The sequence below is a fragment of the Perca flavescens genome, chromosome 2 (genome assembly GCF_004354835.1).
Source record: "Perca flavescens isolate YP-PL-M2 chromosome 2, PFLA_1.0, whole genome shotgun sequence".
Classification (NCBI taxonomy): domain Eukaryota; kingdom Metazoa; phylum Chordata; class Actinopteri; order Perciformes; family Percidae; genus Perca; species Perca flavescens.
In genome coordinates, this window is record NC_041332.1 from 14017768 (window position 1) to 14043811 (window position 26044).

The 26044-nt window shown below is 40.3% G+C and overlaps 2 protein-coding genes across 4 annotated transcripts in view; one reads left to right on the top strand and one right to left on the bottom strand.

The window, feature by feature from the left end:
* inab (internexin neuronal intermediate filament protein, alpha b) lies at positions 1 to 15384 on the bottom strand. 2 transcript variants are annotated; one of them, XM_028601708.1, is made up of 4 exons: positions 15140 to 15384; positions 3526 to 4559; positions 2890 to 3014; positions 1 to 2752 (listed from the first exon to the last, which is right to left on the bottom strand). In XM_028601708.1, the coding sequence occupies exons 1-4, from the start codon at positions 15171 to 15173 to the stop codon at positions 2473 to 2475; spliced, it is 1473 nt and encodes a 490-aa protein (XP_028457509.1). In that variant the 5' UTR covers positions 15174 to 15384; the 3' UTR covers positions 1 to 2472. The 2 variants fall into 2 exon arrangements, with proteins under 2 accessions (XP_028457509.1, XP_028457518.1); XM_028601717.1 differs by having other exon boundaries at positions 3526 to 4596; positions 15140 to 15193.
* Positions 7755 to 26044, top strand: part of nt5c2b (5'-nucleotidase, cytosolic IIb) — a 22807-nt gene continuing 4517 nt past the window's right edge. The window contains exons 1-14 of one of the 2 annotated variants that reach the window (XM_028601685.1): positions 7755 to 7971; positions 9290 to 9409; positions 14255 to 14328; positions 21149 to 21266; positions 21604 to 21699; positions 21894 to 21985; positions 22179 to 22236; positions 22853 to 22946; positions 23994 to 24047; positions 24275 to 24358; positions 24573 to 24614; positions 24805 to 24912; positions 25379 to 25445; positions 25558 to 25728. In XM_028601685.1, the coding sequence (XP_028457486.1) occupies positions 9309 to 9409; positions 14255 to 14328; positions 21149 to 21266; positions 21604 to 21699; positions 21894 to 21985; positions 22179 to 22236; positions 22853 to 22946; positions 23994 to 24047; positions 24275 to 24358; positions 24573 to 24614; positions 24805 to 24912; positions 25379 to 25445; positions 25558 to 25728 (1159 nt within the window). In that variant the 5' untranslated portion in view covers positions 7755 to 7971; positions 9290 to 9308. Of the gene's footprint in view, positions 7972 to 9289; positions 9410 to 14254; positions 14329 to 15976; positions 16957 to 21148; positions 21267 to 21603; positions 21700 to 21893; positions 21986 to 22178; positions 22237 to 22852; positions 22947 to 23993; positions 24048 to 24274; positions 24359 to 24572; positions 24615 to 24804; positions 24913 to 25378; positions 25446 to 25557; positions 25729 to 26044 lie in introns of those variants that run through there. The other variant, XM_028601694.1, reaches the window with a different exon arrangement.

Genomic DNA, 26044 nt, shown 5'->3' on the forward strand with positions numbered 1-26044 from the left:
TGATATATATGGTGTCTTACAGCAATACATAGTAATAACAGTAAAGAGAATAGCATGTCAACTACATTCGATCCCCATGCTTTAGTAGTCATGGTAGCTCTAATAAACGCTAATAAAGAGATAATAATGATTAAACACTCCACTGAACAGAATCATACATGTCACACACATGGCCAGAAACAAAGCTGCTGGTGTTTTAAGGCATTTCACATCCTACAGTTATTTGTTCTATGGCTAAATCTTGATTTAGTTGATGTTGATTTTTGTATTGATGACGCACTGTGTTTTCAGCTTGATGTTTTTTCCCCCCATGAAGTGGTGTTGCATGTGCACTTAGAAAAGTTTGGCAGTGCAGTAGTTGCAGGCTAGTAGTGACACCATTGAAAACTCCTTTGGTTTTACAGTGTAAAGATAAAGGCTTGACATTTGTAACCATGAACCATTCATCCTTTGTTATAGCTGTGTACTATAAAATGCTGCTTACATTTTTAAGTTCTTGTACATCTGAGATTTTTCTACTGCTTTACATTGGGATTCTGTTATCCATAAAACAAAATGCCCAATTTTCAGATTTGCCACCCCCTAAATGATTCCAGTTATGATAGGCCACTGTGTAGAGATACAGACACACTCACTACAGTACTAAGATACTTATCACAAGCCTCAAGTAAAACAGCAGGAACCCAATCCAGAACAGTCTTCCATACAATCAGTCGTTTTTTTGTTTTAATTGTAAGTGCAGTTTGTCAGGGCGTGGGTCGCCATGACCAGCAGCAGGAGAATAAGCTTTGTTAAAGTCGGCAGTGCGCAAGCAGAAAAGAACAAGCTACACGTCTCTCATACTGAGGGGTTTTAAGTGGTGAGGTTGTACTACAACAGACATTTTCTCCAGCCATGGCCACAGTTGTAAAGAGAGAGAGGTCAAGTTGTTTCAAACATGTTGCGGTCTGGCGGCTCCTGACTTTTGAGCGATGATGGCATGGTTTTCTTGGTTTTTCTGGCTGAGTGATATGGTATGGATCCTGGGGTTTAAATGTGCTTAAAGCATCATTGATGGGAAATAGTGTTGAATATGCACACAATTCATAACACCCTGGTAGAGCATGGAGAATCTTGTACTTTTGTGCTAAAGCGAAATCTGCAATTCAGTCTCTAATATAATATATCTATTTCAAGATAGAAATCACTACCTCTTTCTTATTATATTAGCTGCATTTGGCTTCCTTTACAGCATCTTTGCTTAACCCTTTTCCCTGTATCCTTCATAGCACATTGTGCAAACTTTTTTCCAAATTTGATAGTTTTTACCTTCCAAGATAAGTGCCTTAACGAGGATTTTGACCTTTTCATAGCACATGTCTATTTCAGTTATTAATGAGTTGTGTGCATGATGATGCTCAGTAGCTGTATATGGTGGAAAGGAAAGCATGAGCCAGCCTTTTAACTCCAAACAATGAAATTGTGTCCAATGAGCAATGGGCCGATGGATTCCATGCAAGCATGACATCTACATACAACATGCAAAATGATTCTCTATTAATACATTTGTTTTCTTGTTTTGCTTCAAATCTCATTTAAATAGCTACGGGAATCCAATTTTGAGGATGAAACTTTGCCAGGAAGGTAAAAAGGAGTTGGAAGAGAATGATTCTTCCATACTGTTGTCATGCAGAGCTGATTAAACCACAGTCAAGTCACTGATGCACCAACTGGGATCAAACAAAGTGTGTAAGAGCACATTTTGCTTATGAACTCCATTTTTAGTAAAGAGACTCAAAATAATGGCTCAGCAATACACTATCAAATATTATTGTTTATTTTGGCTGGTTTCCGCTAACTAACTAACTAAACTGTCATTAGAATTATTTTTTGTATTGTATGTATGTAAGTGGATGCACACACATGCTTCCATAGGAATGTGTTGAGAGGATCTCACAGCTTGTGGTATTAGTGAATAACCAGTTTAGAGTTAACATCTACTGTGTTTCAGTATCACATATTGTGTTGTATTATGTAACATCAGCCCAAAGTGTGAAAGACTGAATATTATATTTTGAAAGACCATACTTCTGTATGAGATGCTACCTACAGTATGTGCTTGTCATTGTTTGATGTTGAGTGTGAGAAGGAGAGAAGAGAGTACTGTGGTTTTGTATTGAGTGATGGTTACAGTAGAGTTATAATGGATTTCCTTTGAATAACACATGTGAGGGACAAAGGGGACAGGGAAGGATAAACCCATATAAAAACAAACATCTAGCTCCCACACTCAACACACTTGTGGACATCCAACGCACAATAGTGCAGAAAGAAACCATGACGATTTTACTATGATTATAATAAGGTGGTTTCACTATAATTTTCGATCCCCACAAGTGCTTAAGTGGCCCAGGGTTTGTTTTAGAATGGGAAATCAAGAGAGAGGTATAGGTTTGCACGGTAAAAGGGAAACTTGAGGGGTCAAAAACTAGCTTAGTTTTTCTGATTGGTGGGAATGTCGCTGGGGTCTTGCTGCTTCTCCATCTTCTTGGTGGTGACCACTGTCTCCTCATAAATTTCACGCTGGGTCACCTTGCCTGCAGACTTGCTCTGCTGCTGCTGCTGGTCCTCGTCCTCCCTCTTGGAGCCCTTGCTGGAGCTGGTGTAAATACGGCTCTGGTAGTTGTAGCCTTGGCCAACACTTGAGCTCATGGAGGAGCCGGGATAGCTGATCCCTGTCCCGATGCGGGTCTCCTCCCCTTCCAGTAGTTTCCTGCAAAGAGAACGATGGAAGGAAGGATTTAGAAAGAATAGAGATAATATAACACACACACACACACACACACACACACACACACACACACACACACACACACACACAACACACACACACTCAATGTCTGAACCTACCTGTAAGCTGCAATTTCAATATCCAGGGCCATCTTGACGTTCAGCAGATCCTGGTACTCCCTCAGGTGACGAGCCATCTCGCTCTTAGTGCCCCTCAGCTCATTCTCCAGCTCTACCATGTTGTCCTAAGAAAAATCAAACAATACAAGAAATATAGAACAGGGTTCAAGATTTCAAAAATAAAAAAGAAGAAGAAAAGAAATATGCAGTGCCGAGACAAAGACCTACGTCAATGTCAATCCTATTGTTAACCTGAACATTGTGTTGCTCGGAATTCGAGTCGTTTATGAGCAAAATGGGTTGACATTTTTTTCCTTAAAACATACTCTCAGTTGGGATGGCTGAATCCAAAACAACACTGAAATGACTCCTTTATAGCACACACACTCAGTGGGCGTTGTCAGATGCAGCTGCTGAGCGTCTGTCCCAGGGGAATGAGTTTCAGCACCATGGACAGAGCTCAGCTGCTCCTGATATTATTATTATTGCTCTGACATTCACTTCTTAAGGGGAAAAAAACGCTATACAGTATCTTCATTTTAATGGAAATGAACTTTTATGAGAATGAAAACTAAAATGGCTGATTTTTAACCCTTTTTTGATAAGCGGTTAACAAGTCATAACAAAGGAGGTTACCTGGTAGTTTCCAATCTCCACATTGTGCCTCTCCTCCATCTCCCTGAGTTGCTTTTCCATAGACTCGTTGGTTCCCCTCAGACTCTCTATCTCGATGGTCTTGGACTGCAGCTGCCTCCTGAACTCGTTCAGTTCCTCCCTGCTGGCGCGAATGGCCTCGTTACTCCGGGTGGCCTGCTCGGACAAGTCGGCGAACTTGGTCTTATACCACTCCTCGGCTGACTGCATGTTCTTGGACGCCATGGACTCGTACTGGCCGCGAATCTCTTTGAGAGCGGAGGTGAGGTCCGGCTTGGACACCTCCATCTCCACAGACACCTGGGCAGCGTGGATCATGTCCGTCAGCTCGACCACCTCCTCTTCGTGCACTTTCCTGAGGAAGTTGATCTCGTCCAGCAGAGATTCCACCTTCTTCTCCAGGTCCAGGCGCACCATGGTGGCATCATCCACATCTTTCCTAAAAGCCTTGAGGGTGGCCTCCGCGTCCTCCCGGGCGCGGTACTCCTCTTCGTATTTTCCCCTGAGCTTCTGCAGGTCGTCTTCAATACAGTCCCTCTCGATGATGAGCTGGGACTTCTCTCCGTTCAGCTCTTCGAGCTGGGAGCGCAGTTCGCGGATCTCTTGTTGGTAAAGCTCGGCCAGGCGGGACGGCTCGGTCTGCCGTTGGCGCAGAGCAGTCAACTCCGTCTCCAGCACTTTGTTGTGCTGCTCCAAGTTGCGCACTTTGTCGATGAACATTGCAAAGCGGTCATTGAGACCCTGCATTTGTTCCTTCTCATTGGTGCGGACGATTTTGAACTCATTGTTGAGGACGTTGCTCTGTGTCAGGTCGAAGGTCTCCAGTGGCATGGAGCGGCCGGACTTTCTGTTGTACGAGCCCAGAGATGCAACGTTGCTCCGGGTTGCAGAGGAACGGTAACCTCCCCGGGACACGTTCACTGTCCGCGACGGAGAGGACGCATAACGGGGAGAATCCCCGAAAATCTTCCGGTAGGAGGAGGAGGAAAAGACTTCAGATCCGTAACTCATCTTGGCTTGAATGGAGACAGAGCAGAGCAGTGGGCGCGTCCCCTTTATATAGGGGGACCCACCCAATCACTCGTTAATGCCCGGTGGTAATATCCGGACTCAATCGTTCCCCAGTTGGCTAAATATGCGAATCGATGCTGAATATTGTGCTGAATTTCCTTATAATTATAATTAGTCTACAATTATCCCGAAATTGGTCCAGATGTGCGCAGAGTGTGGAGCAGATGGAACTGTCCTTTTTGACGCAGTGGTGCATCACCTTTTGTTGCGCATTTAGCCTATACACTTAATAGAGAAAAATCATATCGAAATATTCTTCCAGAAGCAAATCTTTAGCTTTTGGTATCTCAGTGTTTTTGTAGCTGAGAAAAAAATATTGAAAACCGAGATACCTGTAAAAGTTCTTAACGAACCCTTACCCACTCTAAATCCAAATTCACGTCAGTTCTGCAAGTGATTTTGAGACAGAACAATGACGGCGCACTTTACTTTAAAACTGTATTCTTATCTTAACTAGTAGCTGACAACTAGGCATCGAAAGGTAAGGCAAGGCACGTTTATTTATAGAGCACCTTCATATACACAGAGGTCATTCAATACAAGTTGTCAAACAACAAAAAATATACAATAAGATACATGAAAGGACAGACACATTTTATAAAGGTTCAACAAAGTTTAAAACGTAAATTAATAACTTAATTAAAAGTACCATAAAAGAAGACTAATTAAAAGTTTGGGGAAAGGAGAACAGTCTAACTTAGTTTAAAAATTGGTAGCCTAACAGTTGGCGCTTGTCTTAGATCTGATGGAAGCTGATTCCAGCAGTGAGCAACAAAATGGCTAAAAGCCATTTCAACACACTTGGATTGAACTCTGGGCACCACTAACTGAGCAGTCCTATATATTACTGTTGTCTAAAACATTGCAGTGACACTGTCAACAAAACTCAATTCTGCACAAATCAATAGGGTTTTAAAGGTTTAAAATGAAAGAACATGCGTGTTTGAATGAGGCCAAAATAATAAATGTATAATAAATTTGCTGAACTTTGTGAGTGGCAGAACATAAGAGAGGTGAGTTTCACTTGAAACTTTCAGATATGTTGAACTGCTGACCGACATCAACAGGAATAGCTATTAAATGAGGACTTATCATTTGAAGATTAAGTTGTTCATTCAGGTATAAGCAACAACTTGCATCGAATGCTGTTGTTGGCCTTGAGGTGGCTCTTTAAGAGTTTAGAGTTAACTCTCCATAAGAGAAAGTTTAAGATCTTTATTCATATTTAAAGTTTATCTTTAAAGACAAAGTACAGTTAGGATAATAGTTGTTTTGTGTGGTGTATATTTAGTTTTGCTGGACTCCATTGAAAACAGCATCGCTACTGACAGGCCTTTGCTGCCCTCTGTTGTCAAATTGCAGCACACTGCAAGCAAACATGTATATAGGACCACTTGGTACAAAGCTATGTAAGTACATAAACTATGATAGTGAATGCACCCTAACTGGCTACAGGATGGTCTCGTGAATTGATGATAGTTGAACTGGTGAACTGACAGATAGTTGATAGCGATTTTCCCAAAAATGAAGCATGGGGGCAAAGAGCCAACAGTCAGGTTCAGACAGGTCAACCCTGATTGCTGCCATTTTCAGGCTGACATGATGTCTCCCAAGAGACACACATTTGATGCAGAATATTCAAACATGAGCCACTGAGATGCCCCGTAAGTGCCCTGGAGATCTTTTCTGCCTTTCTCTTAAAATATATGCTGATAGCAAACAATGTTTGGCAGGGGAGGCACGTAGTTGTAATGACAAAGTCAATAGAAGACCTTTTATTCCCCAGGTTATCTGGAAAAATGCAATTTTGACTTTGCGCTGTGGAAGTTTGGAAGCCATATATTAAACATTTTTGCAGCCAAGGAGCTTTGCCTCATGCACGCAGACAGAATGTATCTGAAATGAAACAATGACTGAGGTTACTGACCTTTAACTTTCAGGGTGTTTGAGGTTGTTCGTATCAATAGGGTAAACAGACTTATAGCCATTTTTTAGTCCTCTTAATTTTAGAATAGTATGGCAAGACAATGACAATATACTATTGGTATGAACACCTGTAAATGAAAGCTGAAAGTCCCCACTTTAACATCTAAGTCATTGTTTAATTTCAGACCCACGGCAAAAAATGTGCCATTGTCCAAATACTCATGGGATGCACTGTACGCTTACTGCCACTGTTCAATATCCAGTGGTGGAAAGTAACCAAGTGCATTTACTTAAGTAACTACAATTTTGAGGTGCATGTACTTTCCTACCCTCGAAACTTCTCAGATGGTTTCATTTATTTGTCTGAGGCCCAAAGAGGTAAACCTCTAATATTTCACCAAAAAACAAAGAAAAGACAAATGAATACAAATTTGTGTAGCATACATTTTTTATTCTTTCTTCCCGGATTTATCATGACCCCTCAGATTTATCTGGGGACCCTTTGGAGCGGGCCCAACCATAGGTTGGGAACCACAGGAATTAACTAATTAACTGTATCTGAAGAAGATAGCTCCACCTCGAGCAGTTACAGCAGTAAAATGTTACTTGTTGCATCAGTATTAACAATCTAATAATGTCATATATAATAATGTTTCAGTTACAGGCATACGGTATATAGGGTACGGGTACTTTTACATTACTTTATTTTTCTGATAACGCTTCTGTACTTTTACTTGAGTATTTTTACACTGTTGTATTGCAACTTTTAAAGGATCTGAGTACTTCTTCCACCAATGATGATAGCCATCACAGAGCCTACAAATGTCAGATACAGTATCTCCACCTGACTAGCTGTTAATGCAATCAGCCATCATGAGAGAACTGATCTTTAATTTGTAAAGAAGAACAAAGCTGAACACGGTAAACATTAACATTTAAAACAAATAAACATTCTTGGAACAAGCTAAATGGATGCAATCCATCTTGTAGGTCTCCTCTCTGTACCTGGTTGTGGTCAAACTGATAACAGAACAGATGCAAGGCCGTGGTGTGACGTGTCTGCGCCACTACCACAGATAGTCCCGCCTACTCTTGATAGACAGGAGATAAACACCTCCCCCTGAACGTCTCATAACAACAGCTGGTAGCACGAAGAGAGAGAGAGGGAGAGAAAGAGAGAGAGAGAGAAAGAGAGAGAGAGGGAAAGGGAGAGAGAGAGAGAGAGAGAGAGAGAGAGAGAGAGAGAGAGAGAGTGAGTGAGAGAGTGAGAGAGAGGGCACAGGCAGTAGAAACACTCTTCTGCTGCCTGGCTTTACAGTGAAGACAGAAAGAAGAAAACACACATTAGCGATTTTTCTCCGACTTTTACACAGCTCAAGGCGCATGCTCAGACTAACTGACGGTGCAGTTGTTTTATTCAGGAACTCAGAGGTGAGTACAGTAATGCCAGTCACGGCTAAACGCAGTAAAATCGGCCCTGACGCTTTGTGGCTTTTGTTTTTACATCAAAGCCAGCTAACGCGTTAGCTTGCCCGGATCACTTTTTGCCGTCCTTCTCAGCAATATCGGATAAAAGAGAGCAGGAAAGAGGCTGTTTGAGCGGACTGTTAGCTAAGTTAGCTTCTGCAGTTGAGCAAATATCGGGACGTTTTTTGGTGTGATAACGCTAACCCCGCGAACAAGGGGTTTCTTTGCTGTTAGCTTGTGTAGATACTTTTACAGTAGCTTTAGCTAATCTCCCAGCGTTCACAGTCGGTCTAGCTGAATAGCCCTTTAGATTTATACAGCCAAAGATAATGCTTTTAACATAAATTACACTTTACATTTTGTGACAGTTAACGTTACGTGTATGTTAGTAGGTTTGAGATAAACGCTGACGTACTGTCTCACTCTCAAGATTGATCTGAGGCAACAAAGCCTGTTTACAAGTTATGTTCAGCCTTTTCTTCAGGTGCTGTTTGCAGTGCAGGTTTGCTTATTGCTAGGCTGTGAATCTTTCCTAGCCAGAGCTCCCTTCAGACCCCAGTGGACCCAGGTCACACCATGGGTTAAGGTGTCATGAAGGCATTAGCCAAAAAATAATAAAACATGCATTGGAATGACTGAACACAGTTTTACACGGAGCTAGATGTGTTATTTCTAACGAAAATGTTCATATTCTCATAGGACGGTAGAGTTCAGTAAATGTATGTAAAAAAAAAAAGCTTTTGTTTGCTCTCCTGTAAAGTCAACATTGATAGTGAACAAACCCATGTAATACAGTGTTTGTTGACAATTCACCTCTGCCTCAATATGCAAGTCTCATTTGCATTTGTGCTGGTGCTGGCACACAGAACAAAAAAGCTGCCCTCCTCTACTTTTCCTTCCTGTGGCCCAGCCTTTCCAGTGACAGGAGAGTGATAATGTCAAAAGAAACGTACAACTCGAGCCATTAAGACCAGACTAGGCTTACATTCCACTTAGGCAGGCAGGAATTCCTGAGACTTTCCCACAGATTTTTGTATTTCTACTTTGGCCTCTCCTCTTTGGTCTAAGCCTGTTTGTGTGTGATCTGACCAAACAATCAGACTCCATCAAGTTGAATGTTAAAAGTGACTGGAATTAAATTTATTTTGACTCCTTTTTACTGTTGTAAGTTCAGTTGCGTATATTGAGTAAACGTCTTCTAAAGGGACAGCATTGGGTTGTGTTTGACCACATATTGTCAAATTGAGCCCCTCCCTATGTTTTGCTTTCCTTCCCCCCCCAGACACTGAAAGGTTTTAAAGATGACCACTTCATGGAGTGACAGACTGCAGAACTATGCAGACTTGCCTGCCAACATGGACGGCTTGTCAATGAAGAAATACAGAAGAGAGCCATACCACAGGTAAGAAACAAGTGTGGAGGAAACTAGGCTACATTCAGATGAGATACCTGAGTTTTTATTACATAATTTGTGCAGCCAGACAAAATAATTGACCCTTCTTTTGTGCCATACATATAAATTACAGTGAAACACAACTACTGGGATGGGCAAAATAACCGCTTTAACTTTGAAGGAATTACAAAGTCAGTTAACAGATGTTTGTTAGATTTAGAAAAAGGTGAGTTTGTCATTACAGGAAACAAACCTAGTTACAGTAACAACAATCTCAAAACCCATACAACAAATACCAAATGTGGACAAACTTAGAACTTTACTTACATGGTTATGCAGGCTCATCAAACTCCAGATTCAAAGATTGACATGAAAGCCATGTAGTTTCCATGTAGAAATATTCATAGGCTATAAATCCATAGAGTCTTTGTTTCCATCCATTTAGGAAAGTTTTGCATCTGTAATACCCATGTGATAGGGGTTTAATGAATGATCAGTAACCATCGAGGAAAAACGGGCCACTCTGTGCACATACATTGGTAAACAAATTATTATAATCATTTATGACTGGATGGAGTCAGGTCCACTGCTCTCAATGGCTTTCCTAATCACCGATCTAACCATCACTGAGCAGTTAGTAAAGAGGATTGTCTTTTCTCCATTTCCCCTACGTAGAACTGACCAAACGGTATGCCACATTATTTTTCAATCAGTAGGTCAAATTCGATCTGACCATATTAATCATCACTGCTTTCTTAGAATATGTAATCCATACTAGACTTGAATCAGATATACTATGGATGGCCAAACAAAGACATTCACTGTTCATTCACTGAGACTGAATGAATCATCACATACAAATAGAAACTTAAAACAGAACCTAAAACTGCCATTAATACATTGTGTCACTTCTTTATTGTCATTATAACAGCTATTATAACTTGAATATTGGATATTTACTATTCCTGGCATTTCCTAGCTTTTACTTGGACACTTATATTATTATTGATAAAAAGCACTTGATGATCATTGAATTCATATTATGGTGCAGTTAGTATGTGTATCCATTTATTTGCAGTCTTACATCTCACATTGTCATTAACTGGAGCAGAAGCCTTACTAGGTCATGAACCAGTTAGGTCTGTGAGCTTGAATATGGACATACAGTCATTTGTGATTTGGGGGTGGTTTTTAGACTATTATGCAAAATTCCTCTCTGCCTTATTACAAAATTTGCATATTACAAAAATGTCACTGGACCATTGAGTGCATGAATCCAAAGCTTGTAGTTAACTTAAAGGGAAAACAATACCCTCCATTGTATATTGAATACAATTGTTTTGACACTTACTTGCACAATGGGAGAGTCTTACCATAGATAGAGTTAGACTAACTTGTCCTTGTACCGGTTAACTGGAAATGCCCTGTAGTCACCCTGGTTGAAAGTCTAATGTTAAGAGGCATTTAGTCCTTGTAGTAGGAATAAAATCTGTGTTGCTGTTCAATGTTTAACTCAACCTTAGACATGCATGCCCACTGCTGTTCTTTCACACCATTATATAAATATGCAATGCTCACAGGGTTTATGAAACTGTCATTCATCTGTTAGCTCCGTGTGTGCTGACATAAGTCCCCCCCACCCCGTCCAGACACACACGCACACGCAGACAATCACACGTGCAAAGATAACAAAGGTACAAAGGTGGTGTGTTGTGCACGCTAAACAATATACATTTGACAGTGATTCTGTTTAATGAAATTAACCAAGGCTTCTTGATCTTGATTGAGCTTAGTCATTCTTGTAAAATGTAAGAGACTACTGAAGGTAACCTTTTTGTTTATCTCACAGACAGACAAAGACCAATACTTCAAAGTTAGAGCTCAGCTGAAACAATGCGGCCTGGCAGTGAGCTGTGTATCGCATAACAGAAGGCTGACGACTCTGCCCAGCAGCAATGATAAACTTTCTATCTCAGGGAGTCGAATCACTGTCCACTAGTGAGATTAGAGAGCAGTGGAAAAAATCTGTCTGATTGTCGCACAGCTGCATTTAGATGGAGTATATGTTTTTACAGGATTCTATTGTAACTGTGGTGTGGCCCATGGGGGGGATATTTAAGGCAATAGTGTTGTCAGCAGGACCAAAGTCGAGGCTGACTCTGAAAATCAAGTCACCCTCCAACCATCCTACCCCCACCCATTGTCAATATAGGCGAGCTTAGGAGAGGTATGATCTCACATAAGTTATGATTTATGGCTGTCCATACTACACCTCCCAAGTGCATTGAGCAAGAGGTCATATGTGAAATGACAACAGCTTAACAGAATAGAAAAGATTTAGATTTAAATCCCTCTCTGGAAAAAGGCGTATGCTCGCTCCATTTGTTTTTATTGAGGCGTACCTCTGTTTTAGACAGACTATATACTATGGAAGCAGACTATGGCCAAAATAATTTGAATTTTATAAGCAACTGAATAACTACATACATTATCAGTAAGGGATACTTAATGTTGGAATATAAATCCCACAGAATTGATGGCATAGAAATATGTCAATATTCAAGTGTTGCTATTTTAAAAACTGTATTTTGTTTCCGATTTCAAGTGTTTTCGGTTTAAAATGGCTCATCATAACGTCATAACGACATAACGTTCCTTCCTTGCTAGCTTGAATGTTCAAATTTTGGTATCTGAAACTAATCAAATTTGAGCAATTAGGTTTTTGACTTGACTTGAATGTTAGATGCAAAAATGACCAATTTGAGCAACGTGAACATACTTTTTTATGGATATTTGACACTTTTCTAAATTTATGAGTAAAAAAAGTAAAAATGTTGCTATAAAGTGAGTGTTTATTCACTTACTTTATTTCACTTCCATAAAATGCATCCATGTCTAATAAAAGATAAAATGAGAAACATCTGGTGCCCCTGTGGGAGAACTTGATTACCAAATGTTTACATTAAACCAAATCTCAGTATGGTAAGCAGCTGTCGCTCGGGGGCCGGGGCTTGCTTGATTCTACCTGACTTGTGATTGTTCTAGATGTCTTTGAGGGCCCACAAACATCATGCTGCACAACAACAACACTGACTGACAGCACACAACAACAGAGAATGACGCAGAATGCCCACAATCATTTTTGCAACAAGTCAGAAAATGTCTGAATGGCAAGGAAGCAAAGCGAGAGAAGGCAGGGGGGGCATTGTTTGTGGGCCAGAGCTGCCCTGTGTAGCACACCAACGGAGAGTCAAACTGAGGTTTAATTTTGCGCAGAATGCATCGCCAGTCGTCTGCTGGACTAACATCTAAATGGGAACTTGTTCACTATGGATCTGCTGCCAGGTATTTCACAACTGATTTAGAGATTGGCAAAGATGAGAAGGCCAGTGTCATAGATTGACAATTGCCTTGCAGGGTCAGTGAGTTTTGTATCAGATTAATGTGCTAGTTAAGAGTGATCTAACCTTGTTGTTATTTCAGTGTGACTTTTTTGATTTCCCTTTAGCTGATTTACATCTTATTTCTATGACTAAATATTAACTTGTGTGGAAATATTTCGGTACACGGCTACATGTTCAGTTCAGTCAAAGATGCTGAGATATGTGGGTCATCAGTCAGCATGTGTCTTTTCAGGTTGGAAGCCCGGTCAACCAGGCTATGTAAACATTGTGTATCGCTGTGGACCCTCAGTCTCCTGATTGATTTATGAGTCCGCACAGTAGAGCTGTTTCCTGGAACATTGACATGCTCTGAGCTAAATCTGTAGGGTTTCACCATCTCCTCGTTTAAGGTTTTGTAAACTTCCTGTGGTTTTAGCAGCCAGCTAGCCACTGGACTAAAGACATGATTTGAGATTGCTCAACAATTTTAAGTTCTTGTGTTACTCAAGTTCATTCAAGTGCTGCTCAGTTATGTAATTATATGGTTAGAATTTGTAGTTTCTGATGCATGATTAATGGAAACCTTTTATTTTAAATTGTATGTCGTTGTACAATGCAAAAATATATTTTCTCTCAAATTAATACCATAAATTATTAAGTACAGTTGTGTCCTCAATGTTTCACAGTACTTTGTTATAGATATTGTTAAAGATATTGTCACGACTGATGATCTTTACTGCCATCCTTTAGCTTTTTCTAAGCTAGGTTTGCTAGTCATCTGCCTTTTGGTGCTTTGTGCAGTTGTCCTCTTTTTAACAGTAAGACCAAAGTTATATGGGCTATCATTCTTTAATAGTTCATACTTTAATAGTTGCTGGTAATTTTAGAATTATTGCAATTCAGAACTACCCTCCTTTGTGCTTAAGCAGCAACAAAAAGAGATCATGTTTGTCTTGTCATGTAAATAATTTCATTATTTAAAATAAAAACCAAACTTAACTACAATTGATATAATTGATGCAAGATAAAAATGTTTGCTTGAATTTGCGGCTTGTTGGGTGTTTATATGTGCTCGACTTGTGACACAGCATGCACTCAAGCCAGTCATTGAATCCTGTTGTTTCAGTTGTTAGCAGAAAAGTGACAGGCCAACTTGAATGTGTTTCTGATGAAAGCAGTTAATGTCCGCACCAATACCCAAAGTTATGAATGCAAATGATACATAGCTTGAACTTGTGTAATTGTGTGTGTCATTGACTTATTGAGTTGTAGTAGTGTGTTTGGTACATTTTCACATTACCAGCTATTTCTGGATCCTGAATAGACCTATTATTTTAGCCCACAATCTGGGTTATAGTGGGTTCTTTCACTTATTGACCCCGCTTTTTTTTAGTCTGCCAGAATAAATGCTAATCTTATTTTTGAATATTTGATTGCAACTAAAACATTTACCTCAACTTGTTTCCTCCAGAGTGTTTGTCAACAGAAGTTTGGCAATGGAGAAGATTAAGTGCTTTGGCTTTGACATGGACTACACTTTAGCAGGTAAGTTAAATACAAATTCATCTAACTAGCCACCACTAGTGCTGAAACAATCCTTTTTTTTATATGTTTATGAAAATTTTGATGTAGGAAAAATACAAATAATTTGCTGGTTACAGTCTCTTAAATGTGAGGATTTAAATGCTTGTGTAACTTTATTTTTATACTACAATTTTATACTTTAGGCTCTGTCAACACTTTGACAGACATTTGGCCTTATTTCTAACATCTAGTAACCAATATAAATATGTTTGAAACTGAAAAAGACAGTAATCAGTAGTTCCAGGCCTACGCACTACTATTGGTACTTTTAAGTGTGCAGTATGCCATCCAAGTTGGCCAGAGGGTAGCATAGCAGATCCAGTGTTTACATATATTAATTATTGTAAACTAGTCCAAATGAGCAAGTGTCACTTGATACATCCAGACTGATTAAAAGTTTCAGAGATGAAAGTCAATAAAAAAAAAAAAAAGATCCATTGATCAAAAAGAGATGAAAAAACATTCTGTCAATGCCAGGGTACATTTGGATTTTGAGGGATTTGTCACCTTTTGGAATCTGTAAAAAACAAATCTAGTTATTGAATCTCATTTCACCTTGTGTGTTTTGTGTAGATGTTAAAGTCTACAGTATCCCTTCTTTTCAACTCTATATTTGGCTACCCTGCAGTACCATCCCCCAGAACGGCAGCTTGGCCACAAAATATTATTATTTAGGTCAACACATTGAGCACACCATAACACTTAGATAAAAGCATGTTAAGCACTGCTAACTGGTGCACAAAGTCAATTGTATGTTCTTTTTCTTACTGACCTGTAACTTGGTCAAAAATATCCAGATTTTTCATGCCTGTTCTGTGACTCAGCTCCAGTCTTTGGACTCGCCGTCTATAAATAAATCCTGCCTGACTTTGAAAAGCAGGTCACGTTTGTTTGTTGAGTTCACCAGTGATGGCTCCCTTGAGAACGGGAATCACTCGTAGTCCCTCTCTGGATCTGAACCCCTATCCCTCTATCCCTGTTCAGATTGCAGGAGATTTTATGGACGCTCAGCTGCTGTTGACATGACTCTTTATGGGTGCTCATAACCAAGTGTTAATGTTTTGCTGGAAGCGTGGCTATCATGTATCTTTTGGAGGGTGTTCAGGTTTTGACCACAGAGGTACTCCATCAACCCCACGGAGCTGGTAGTGTCACAGAATGGCTGCTGCTTAACCACAGCACTCTGCTGCTTAAAGTATGTGCTTTAAAACATGACAACTTACTTTCTGGATGAAACTGCCCTTATTAAATGTTGACAGAGCTTCTACAAAGTATGGCAGAAAACCAATTTGATGATTTAGTATGTCTTGAAAAGTTCTGTGAGGCTAATACATTTATTTTTTGATTGGCTGGCAGGAGTCCATTTAAGTCGTGTATCGGGGCGCTTCAAATCTTGCATCAGTATAGTGATATACCTTTATTTGTTTGATATTTAATTTGCATAAGTAAATGCAGACATTCAGATATTTTAACTAATAACTGATTACTATATAACTACATATATTAGGGCTGGGCGATATGGAGAAACTCAAATATGATATTTTTGACCAAATACCTCGATACCGCAACGATATTGTAGTGTTGGCTAACGGTGCTTTCACACAATATTTACACAATATATATATATATATATCTATCACATATGCCGCGATAGAGGATTATATCTCTATTGCCCACTCCTATTGTTCAGTCATGTTACACCATAGACTGTATATACAGTCTATGGGTTACACGCAGTTTTACACTTTTTGTTATTTTGCATATTATGATGGTGTTGTAAAACATAAAAATACAAGCATAAATCTTATTATACATTGCCATTTCGAGCAATATGTTTATTTACCACCTTATAAAGTGCAAGATGTGAAGCTTGATCTTTCAGCATGAAGGTAGTTAGTTAGAACATGGCCCAAGACGCTGTTAGTTTCTCCTGTTGTTTCATGGTGCTGTGATGCTCTTTTCTTTTGAAATTAATTCAACCCCCAAACATATAAAGATCAAATGTTGCTGATAGATTTACAACTATTACTGTGCGTGCATGCATGTCACACATTTTGTAATATTTTACGGGATTGTAAACTAAATCAACATTGTATGAGACAACATTGCCTCATCTGTTCTTTGTGCTCCAAAAGGGAGCAAATAGTAGCCTGCAGAAAATGTTCCTCAAACACACAATTAAACCCAGATTGCATTGAGAGATGCACATAGTTTTGTCCTAGTTATTCAAGAGACTGTTGGCTGGAATGTAGGTCCCCGAGGCTGTGCTTTTAAAGTTTTCTCCTTTTTCCACAATATGTTCGTGTCATAAATCTGTGACAAAGGCCTACATTTTCATATTGGTGGCCACAGATAAATTAAGAGGTGTTGGCTGCTAAAAAAATTGCTATGTGACATGGTTCAGATAAAGTCTCTGTGCGTGACACTTAATAAGATTTGGATTTAGTGGTCTTGTGTGTGAGGGGGGGTGTACATTACATTTAGGCCTGAGGTGACCTGGCCTGTAAACTCTGGAGAGACACCCCACACTTCAGCAATTGGAGCAGCGGGAGTATAATTAACTGGCAACAATCTCATCAGAGATTCAAGGTAACAGAGCCCTAAAGCTAAGACTGCTTCTCGCCCCAGCTCTAACTAGGTGCTCGCATGGGTGTGTGCGTGTCTATGTGTGTGCATGTGCATACTGACAGCGTCAGAAATGTGAGAAGGGTCTTACAGCAAGGGATCAAAGATCTGTATGAAACAGAAGTGCAAGAGAGTCAAGGGCACGGCAAACGATAACACAACTTCCGCTCTGCACACAAATGCTGTAACCCTAACCCTTTTCACTAACATCTGTTGATAATACTTTCTCAGATGCCTCATCCACTACCCACCAGCAGTACTATGTCTGTCCGGCTGTTTCGCGCATGCATTTTGCCCTGTCCATTCGGCTGACTCGAGACGCGAGAGACATCACATGCAGCATGCTGACGTTCATGGAGGCCACTGTGTATTATTGTTTGGTTATTTCATATAATATAATGATTTTAGACCCTAGGCAAACAGCGTCTTGCTTTACTTTTCCTCCTTTCTCTAACTGGGGCTGTTGGTACGGGCAGTGGTGGAAGAAGTACTCAAATGTTTTTTTCTGAAGTAAAACTATTAATAGTAAAACTATTGATAGTGCACAGTTCTGCATTTAAATATTTACTTCATGTAAAAAGAGAGGCATTATCATCACAATGTACTTAACGCTACTTCACGTCTGTTCAAGGTAAAGTTTTCAAATCTAATATAATGATGGATAGTTTATTGAATAATAATGCATCTTTATAAATGTATTATAATTGTGATCATTTGTTAGTAAAATCAGAATCTGCAATCTCTGAATCTCTGTCAGATAATTGTAGTAGTGCAATGTTGTCTCTGAAGTGGAAGTACACAGTATGTCAGTAATATACAGTTGGGTTGCATATTAATTGCTTTGGGGTCCTTCTTTAAGTTACTTCTGAGTAAAATGGTTTTGGAGAAAGCTGCAAGCAGAGGCCAAGAAAATCGGCTCGTTTCCAAACATGCACGTTTTGAACGGGCACTGCACTAGTTTACCAAAATATGTAACTTTCCATGACCAAAAAAACAGATCTACAAATCACTCCAGACTACTGCTCGAGCCTTCAATCATGAAATTCTGAGGGCTGTCTAGAATTACGTTTGAAAGAGATACACTGTAGGTCATGGGTTTCGTGTGTCTGTGTGGAGTTTTTGAAGGGGGGGGGGTTGTTTTTCAAGTTGTTGAGAAGTAAAATGGTTCCAGTGTCATTAAAGTCACAAAAACGGCTCCAGTTTGGGATTGTGGTCAGTGTGTTTTAAGGCCGGTCACAGTTGGAACAGTTTTGGTTTTGTCACATGAGAGATTTTCTGTGTTTGTGTTTTTGTCTGTGCTCTTCTCACTGCTCTGAAGTGAGCAGGGTACAGATGGAAAAAGGTGGTGTCATGTATTTCTGTGCACCAATCAGATGTAGCAACATTTGAATCGAAAGCATATTTGCTTATTTAAATATGAACATTTTATGTAATAGAAAAATACGTAAGGTTTGAAACCAAGTTTTGAGGGGATTTACGGTCATGTTAATATAAGTTTAGTTTTTGTCTGTTAAACTCATAATAAGCAATACCTAACAATGCTTTCCTTTATTTTGGCTGTTGCACATTTAGCGACATTTAGCAATATTTAAAGGGGAACACCACCGGTTATTTCCATGGCCTAGGAAAGTTCAATCAGAAAAGCCAGAAACCAGAGAAGTACGTCTCAAACTTGTGATGTCATCAATTATATAGTCTGGTTGCTGCTCAGTAGACAATGAATAGGAGACTTTATTGAACCACAGAATTGTTTGTTTTCTTTTTTTATATAGCCAAATGAGCTTTGAGCTTTTTTGTGTGTTCTCAGTTCTGTTTTTGGACTGTCTTAGACCATAGAAATGCAGTGTATGAAATTTGAAAATGGGCGTAGTATACCCTGTCATGTTATAGAGAAATACTTTAATAGGTTTTATTCAGTTGAGTAATTTTAGTACAGTAGTTACAGTAGTTGGTTGTCTTAACTTTTGGTTTTAATAAAACGAGACAATAGTCTTGTGTAATTATTATGTAACAAAAGACCTTCCTGATCCTAAATGACTAACCGGACTCACTTTTACATAACCTAGATTGAGATGTGGTTTTATTTTGTGTAGTGTGAGTACCACACCGGTGTCCAAAGGTCAACACGTGGAAAGATCCACCCAGTGAACTAAAGAAAGAGAGAGTGATGATAGCAAAGGTGACGGAGGGGAAACAACTCTTAAAATAGGTTTCTTTGTAGAGCCTCAGAGCTTCAAGAAGATTTTGACAAGTGAGAGACGAGGAGGAGGAGGAGGAGGAAGGGCAATTTAGTTGGTGTAGGCTACTGCTCTGGGCACAAGGCCCAAACCCTCAGTTTGCTGGGAGACCACAGCGAGGGGTTAGGGAGGGGGGTTGAACTGCGAGAGGTTACGTGATTATAATTCAGAAACAGGCTCAGGCTTACAGAGTAGGGGTGTCAACAAAAGGACAAAGCTTTACTTAACTCAAGATTTCCCTGTAACTCCGTGCATACTCATTATGCCTTCTGTGCGTAACCCAGCATTGGACGCAAGTGCACATTTTGCAGAGTAGGACACAGATGTTTTCCTGTTTGTCCTGCAGTGCTGTTCCCCCACTAACTGTCCTGTATCCAAGCATCATCAGCCAACATTTCTTCTCCTCCTCCAGGGGCCTCCACCACCCCACTGGGAGTGTAGAAAGCTGGCAACAACACAAGCGCATTCCCCTTTCGTATTTATAACATCGGACATATTCTTTTCCCAGTGTCACATAGCATTTTAATCATCTGTCAGCCTATTCTGAGCCCAGTGTCAATATTTTCAGAGTCCTCCCCTGCCTCGGTTTTGGTAAATATCTTATTCTGGCGGTGACAGGATGGGGGCTTGTCTGTCTCAGCAGGGCTCATTAGAGCTGCTGCTGAAAGTTGAGTTCATTTTCACGCCTGATCCTGTTTCCTTGTGGATTTGTGTGCAAAACACGGAGGCCCTTGTTGATAGCGAGGAGAGAGAGAAGGGCAATGAGTGTGTATGAGGCGGGGGGTTCACTGGAGAGTGGGAACATGTCATAATACTGAGACAACACCACAGACTCTCAAGTGGATGAGGTAGCCTTAAAAAAGTCTCATGTACGCGCTGTGTAACCTAAGTGAGCTCCACTGACTGTATGTCACTAATGAAATGTTGGCTGTGCAATCAGAGCTTCACCCTAAGGTCATGTTACTCAACTATATATGTATATTTATGTACATTTTTTATGTACTCCACATGCTCCACAAGCTCTCCTGTCAGCAGTTTAATAGCTGATCGTTGTTGTGTTAAGCAGGTAGAGTTATCTTCCACAGAGCAAGAAAATGTGCCACTGAGGACTCATTGATTTCACCTTTTTACAAAAACCATTCTACTTTCTGGATGGAATCTGGACATATGTAGTTTGTGATGTTGCCATATACTGATTTGTTTTATATATAAAAATAATAATCATAAGTCATGTTTTAAAACTGCTTAATGTTTTATTTTTTACCAGTATCAAAAAAAAACAAAGATGTTCATGTTCCATTATCAATTAATATATTGGTTATCTTTTTAGATGTATTATTTCATTGTGTTTTGTGCTTAAAATGTCAGAAAATAGAAAAATAAAAATAAAAAAAAAAGCCCGTCACATGTTCCCAGAGCAAAAGGTGAGGTCTTCAACTAGTTTGTTTTGACTAACAGCCTAAAACCCAAAGCTATTGAAACTACAAAAAAAAACTGAGAAAAGCAGAAAACCGACTCACTTTGGAAAGGCTGAAATCAGAGAATGTTTGGCATTTTTTGCTTGATGAATGACTTAACATAATTATTTGATTATCCAATTTGCTGGTGATTTCATTGTCTGATGATCGACTAATTGATTAATCGACTAATTGTTTCTGTTCTAATTCAGTTTACAGTGACTTACAATGGCGACTAACGATAAAGCAGTTATCAGAATTATCAGCTTCTTAAGCCAGGACTGAAACAATTCAACAACTTGTACATAGCATTTGCATAATAGTTTTAAATGTCAACACCAACATCTGTGGCTTTTTTTTGTATAGGAAGTTAGACACCAAACTGCACTGTGGCCCCACATGCTTTGTGATCTTCTATTGGGGTCATTTTAACAAAACTGTGTGTGTATGTTTCATTTCTAGTGTACAAGTCACCAGAGTACGAGTCACTAGGTTTTGAACTCACAGTGGAGCGGCTGGTTTCCATCGGTTACCCCCAGGAGCTGCTCAGCTTCGTCTACGACCCATCCTTCCCCACCAGGTCAGACCAATTACACCCCACCACACAGACATCATGATGATGACCACGGCCGTCAGGTTAATGGCCGACTGCTGCTTTTTATTGCCTCATCTCTCATCGTGTTGGTCCCTTTAACGAGCTTACCTCTGTGGATATATCGAGGACATTAAGCAGGGCTAAAGGACTGGGTGGGGAAAAAAAAGCCATCACCTGTTCAAAGTTCAGTCTATCCTGATAATAACTGCAATTAATAACAAATGATGGCAGTTTAAATGCCAAATGCTATAATCAAGAGATACACATTTGTTTAATTCTATATTGTAGACTTATAAGAGCATGTGTTCCCTCCTGCCTTCAGGGGTCTTGTGTTTGATACCATGTATGGAAACCTGTTGAAGGTTGACGCCTACGGTAATATCCTGGTCTGTGTCCATGGATTCAACTTCCTCCGAGGGTGAGTGAGTCGTCCCCGTCCGTCCGTCTCCCCCCCACACACACACACACACACACACACACACACACACACAGAAACAAACACACACAATCTTCTACATTGTATGTATTTTTCTCTGACATTTTCTACATCATTCTGAGCACAAGAAAGAAGAACAATGACAATTTACTCTTGTCTTCTCTTTTTTCCCCCAGCCCTGAGATCCGTGAACGGTACCCAAACAAGTTCATCCAGAGAGATGATACAGAACGCTTTTATATCCTTAACACTCTCTTCAACCTGCCAGGTAAGGTCGCTGAGCACAGAGGAGAATACCATGGGACTGTGAAAGAGAAAGAAAGAGCTTTTATCCTGATTAAAAGCTGAATATTACGTTACGGGAGGTCCAAGAAGAAACCTTTCCCTGCAGGTTAAAGAAAAGTTTAATCGAGCTGCTTTGTTACTGATGACTTCTCCCTGCTTTTCTGTTTCCTTCACAGAGACCTACCTCTTTGCTTGCCTTGTGGATTTCTTTTCCAACTGTGACAGATACACAAGGTAAGGAACCGTTAGTAACACTATCCATCATGCAACAAGTTTCTGGGCACCGCATGGTGACACAAAGACAGTTGCAAGCCAAACTGGGTCAAAGAACAAGCCCTACAGCATGGGAGGGTCCAGGCGTCTCAACTGCTAATCTAAGCTAATTGTTTTGTAATGGAAATCAAATGGGAGTTCAGCCAAAGAACCCATTTTTTTTTTTTTTATATAACAATGAATTTCTAACCTATCTACTAATTGTAGAAAAGCATGGATTCTTATCAGAACGAGATAGGAATGACAAATGTTCTCACTAACTATTTAAAGAGAATGACATCTTGATATAGCTAGGAGATAATCTTTTAAATGTTACTGTAAGTAAATATAATGGCCTGTAAATTAGTTGAGGATGTAATCTGGAATGGCTGCATGTCCTTTGTCCTCTGAAACCTGGTTGTTGGTCTTTTAGGGGGAGAATGCTTTCCTGTTTGGCTGGGGACCCCTCCAACAAGGGAAGGCTATCCCATTTAAAAGCAAACAAAAAACAAATGTCATGTTTTTGAAAAACCTTGTGTAAAGACCTGTGGCCTGTCCGACGGCTGTGTACGTGTGTGTCTGTGCTCCTCTCCCCCAGCTGTGAAACTGGCTTCAAAAATGGCGACCTCTTCATGTCCTATAAGAGCATGTTCCAGGACGTCCGCGACGCCGTCGACTGGGTCCACTTCAAGGTACGACACCTGTGATGTTTGTGGGTTTAACCTCAGTATGTCAGTATGTTATTTAACTGACACGGTGGACGCGTGTTTCTCATTTGTGCTAATGCACACAGCCCGTATTCAGAAAAAGAAGCTGGCACGACGTACGTATGGTTGTGATGTCACAACTATATTTCATATAGGTAGAATGTGCCGCTACAGTGCTGCTACAGTGATTCCCCGGCTGCGAAGACAGTGCAGAGACTCCAAGAGCGTAGATGCCGATGACCTGGAAACGCTGACCAATCAGAGCAGATGCTTTTTCGGGAGGGGGGGGCTTAAAGAGACGGGCGCTAAAATGGAGCGTTTCAGACGGTTGTTGAATACAGGTCTATTCAGACGGACCGTATGAGAAAAATAATGTGTTTTTTGAACAATAAAACATATAAACATGTTCTAGTAGAAACCCAAAGTACAAGTATGAACCTGAAAATTAGCATAATATGGGACCTTTAAATAGTGATGAACAGATAGAAATGTAACAAGAGAAAAGGCATTTAGTACTGTAATATTACAGGGATGGATTTAATTGTTTAGCTTTTGTATTCTTCCTAAAACCATGTACAGTATCTACTGTCGCAACATTCTGTGGTTGGTCTGCCCAACCACAGAGACCCTCCTATTGAACCAAACCAGAGAGGTGAGGTGTGAATGGCGGCATCATATATGGTAAAAAATTCCGCCAATATCAAGACTTGGAAAAGGGGGAAAGCTCTGGGGTTATTAATATCCATCTTATGTAATCTAAAACATCTGTGGTGGGCGTACAGGAAGTTGTTGTCAGGCCCTTTGTGTCTCAATGGGACCTTTCTGGTTAAATAAAGGCTAAATAAAAAAACCTCTGCTAAATACCACAAGTCCACACGTGTTCTGTGTGAGTTGTCACTAATTATTGTTACTCAACTGTTACAGCATGAAATGACTTCTAACTGAAGAGGGTAGCGTTTATGCAGGCTGTGTGTAATTCATTTAAATCTAGACGTTCAGTGTTTAGTCTGACCCCTGTGTCTCACATTGCAGGGTACGTTGAAGGTGAAGACGGTTGAGAACTTGGAGAAATATGTAGTGAAAGATGTAAGTATTTGTGTTCACGTTGGACGCTACATGCGTACTGTGTTAGAGAATACACACACACACACACACACACACACACACACACACACACACACACACACACACACACACACACACACACACACACACACACACACACACACACACACAGTATAACACCTTCTTGAGAGGCTGGTTTGTAAAGCTTCAGTCTTTTTCTTTATTTTCTTCTTCTCTGTTCCCACTAGGGAAAGCTGCCGCTTCTCCTCAGCAGAATGAATGAAGTAGCCAAGGTTTTCTTGGCTACCAACAGTGACTACAAATACACTGATGTGAGTATAGGTGTGCAGCATGGTAGAAACATTTTTACTTTTTTTTTTACACTTTTTAGGGGAAAACATTCATACAAAAATTGACAGACATGATGAATTAACTTTGCGATCCATTTCTTGGAATTTGTACTAGTCTGTCGGTGGCCTTATTTAACTCTAAACACAGCTGCGTTTGATCTGACTGCCAGTCTGTCTGTGTGTTGTGTTTTTACAGAAAATCATGACCTACCTGTTTGACTTCCCACATGGACCGAAGGTAAAGTATAGCTCTCCTCCCTTCCCTTTGATCACACTTTAAAATGTATTAAATATGCAGGTGAAGGTGAAAGACACATTCTTTATGTTGATGTGTGTGTGTGTGTGTGTGTGTGTGTGTGTGTGTGTGTGTGTGTGTGTGTGTGTGTGTGTGTGTGTGTGTGTGTGTGTGTGTGTGTGTGTCTGTCCAGCCTGGTACCTCCCACCGGCCCTGGCAGTCCTACTTTGACCTGATCCTGGTGGACGCCAGGAAGCCCCAGTTCTTTGGAGAGGGTACGGTGCTCAGACAAGTCGACACGGTGAGCAGACACAGGACACACAGCCGAGACAGATGATATTGAGATGTTATTAAATGCCGTACTGCTTGTGAACGAACGCCGACGTATGCGGACATGTTGCAGCCCAGTTTGCACGTCCGCTTTTTTAAGCTAATGTGGCAAAAAGGTGAATGTTGTATCATTGGATTATCGTTGGCATGATTTAAACATTCATATTCATGGGACCCTTTTATCTTGGCAACACACACCTGACACTATTTGAAAATCCCGAATTAATGACAGGATTTCACATTTGTTTGTCTAAAACATATAGTTCAAATACACTATAACAGCTGCATAGTCTGATAAAAGTAGACAGGCACAAGACTCTGCTTGTAAACGTGTTCTAGCATTTGGCTCCATTTATGTCCATGTTTGCGGTTTACCTCTGTGATTGCGCCAAGGTTCCTAGAAATCAGATTGCCAATTTCTCTGTTCTTCATTTCAGACAACCGGGCGTTTAAAGATAGGAACCTACACAGGACCTCTGCAGCATGGCATAGTCTACTCTGGAGGTAAGACTTTTCCTTTCGTTATTCATTCTTTGACCAAGTGTTTAGTTGTGTGCAGCATTTGTGATTGCTAAGATTTTTCAGGTATTTTAAATATCAATTCATTCCCCTTTAGGTTCCTCAGACATTGTGTGTGACCTGCTGGGGGCCAAGGGGAAGGACATAGTGTACATCGGTGACCACATCTTTGGAGACATCCTCAAGTCCAAGAAACGCCAAGGCTGGAGGACGTTCCTGGTCATACCTGAGCTGGCCCAGGAGCTGCACGTGTGGACCGACAAAAGCTGTGAGCCTGTAGACCAACGCATGCACACAGTAGTGTGTGTAACACGCACGCGGTGACATGTAGAAATGACACTGACTATATCTACATGTGTAGCTGCTTTCGGGGCTTTCCAAGTACTGCAGGCCCACTGGCGTTAGAAAACAATCTCAACAGGGACCTGACCTAGAACAGCAGCTGCAATGTCCGACCTGCACCTTTCAGAGAAAGACATTAGTAGTTCATAAACTAAACATGATAAAGTTCATGTAATCAGTGGGTACAAAGTCAAAACACTGGACAGTCATTTTCAGAATCATGAGCATTTATTATCGAGGTA

Bases quoted from the DNA above. Each gene is read 5' to 3' on its own strand.
- inab (XM_028601708.1), bottom strand. From the start codon at position 15,173: ATGAAAAATCTGGATATTTTTGACCAAGTTACAG. The intron at 3,015-3,525 runs GTAACCTCCTTT...GATTTTTCTTAG, and splicing joins TGGAGATTGGAAACTACCAG to GACAACATGGTAGAGCTGGA. The intron at 2,753-2,889 runs GTAGGTTCAGAC...TTCTCTTTGCAG, and splicing joins ATTGAAATTGCAGCTTACAG to GAAACTACTGGAAGGGGAGG.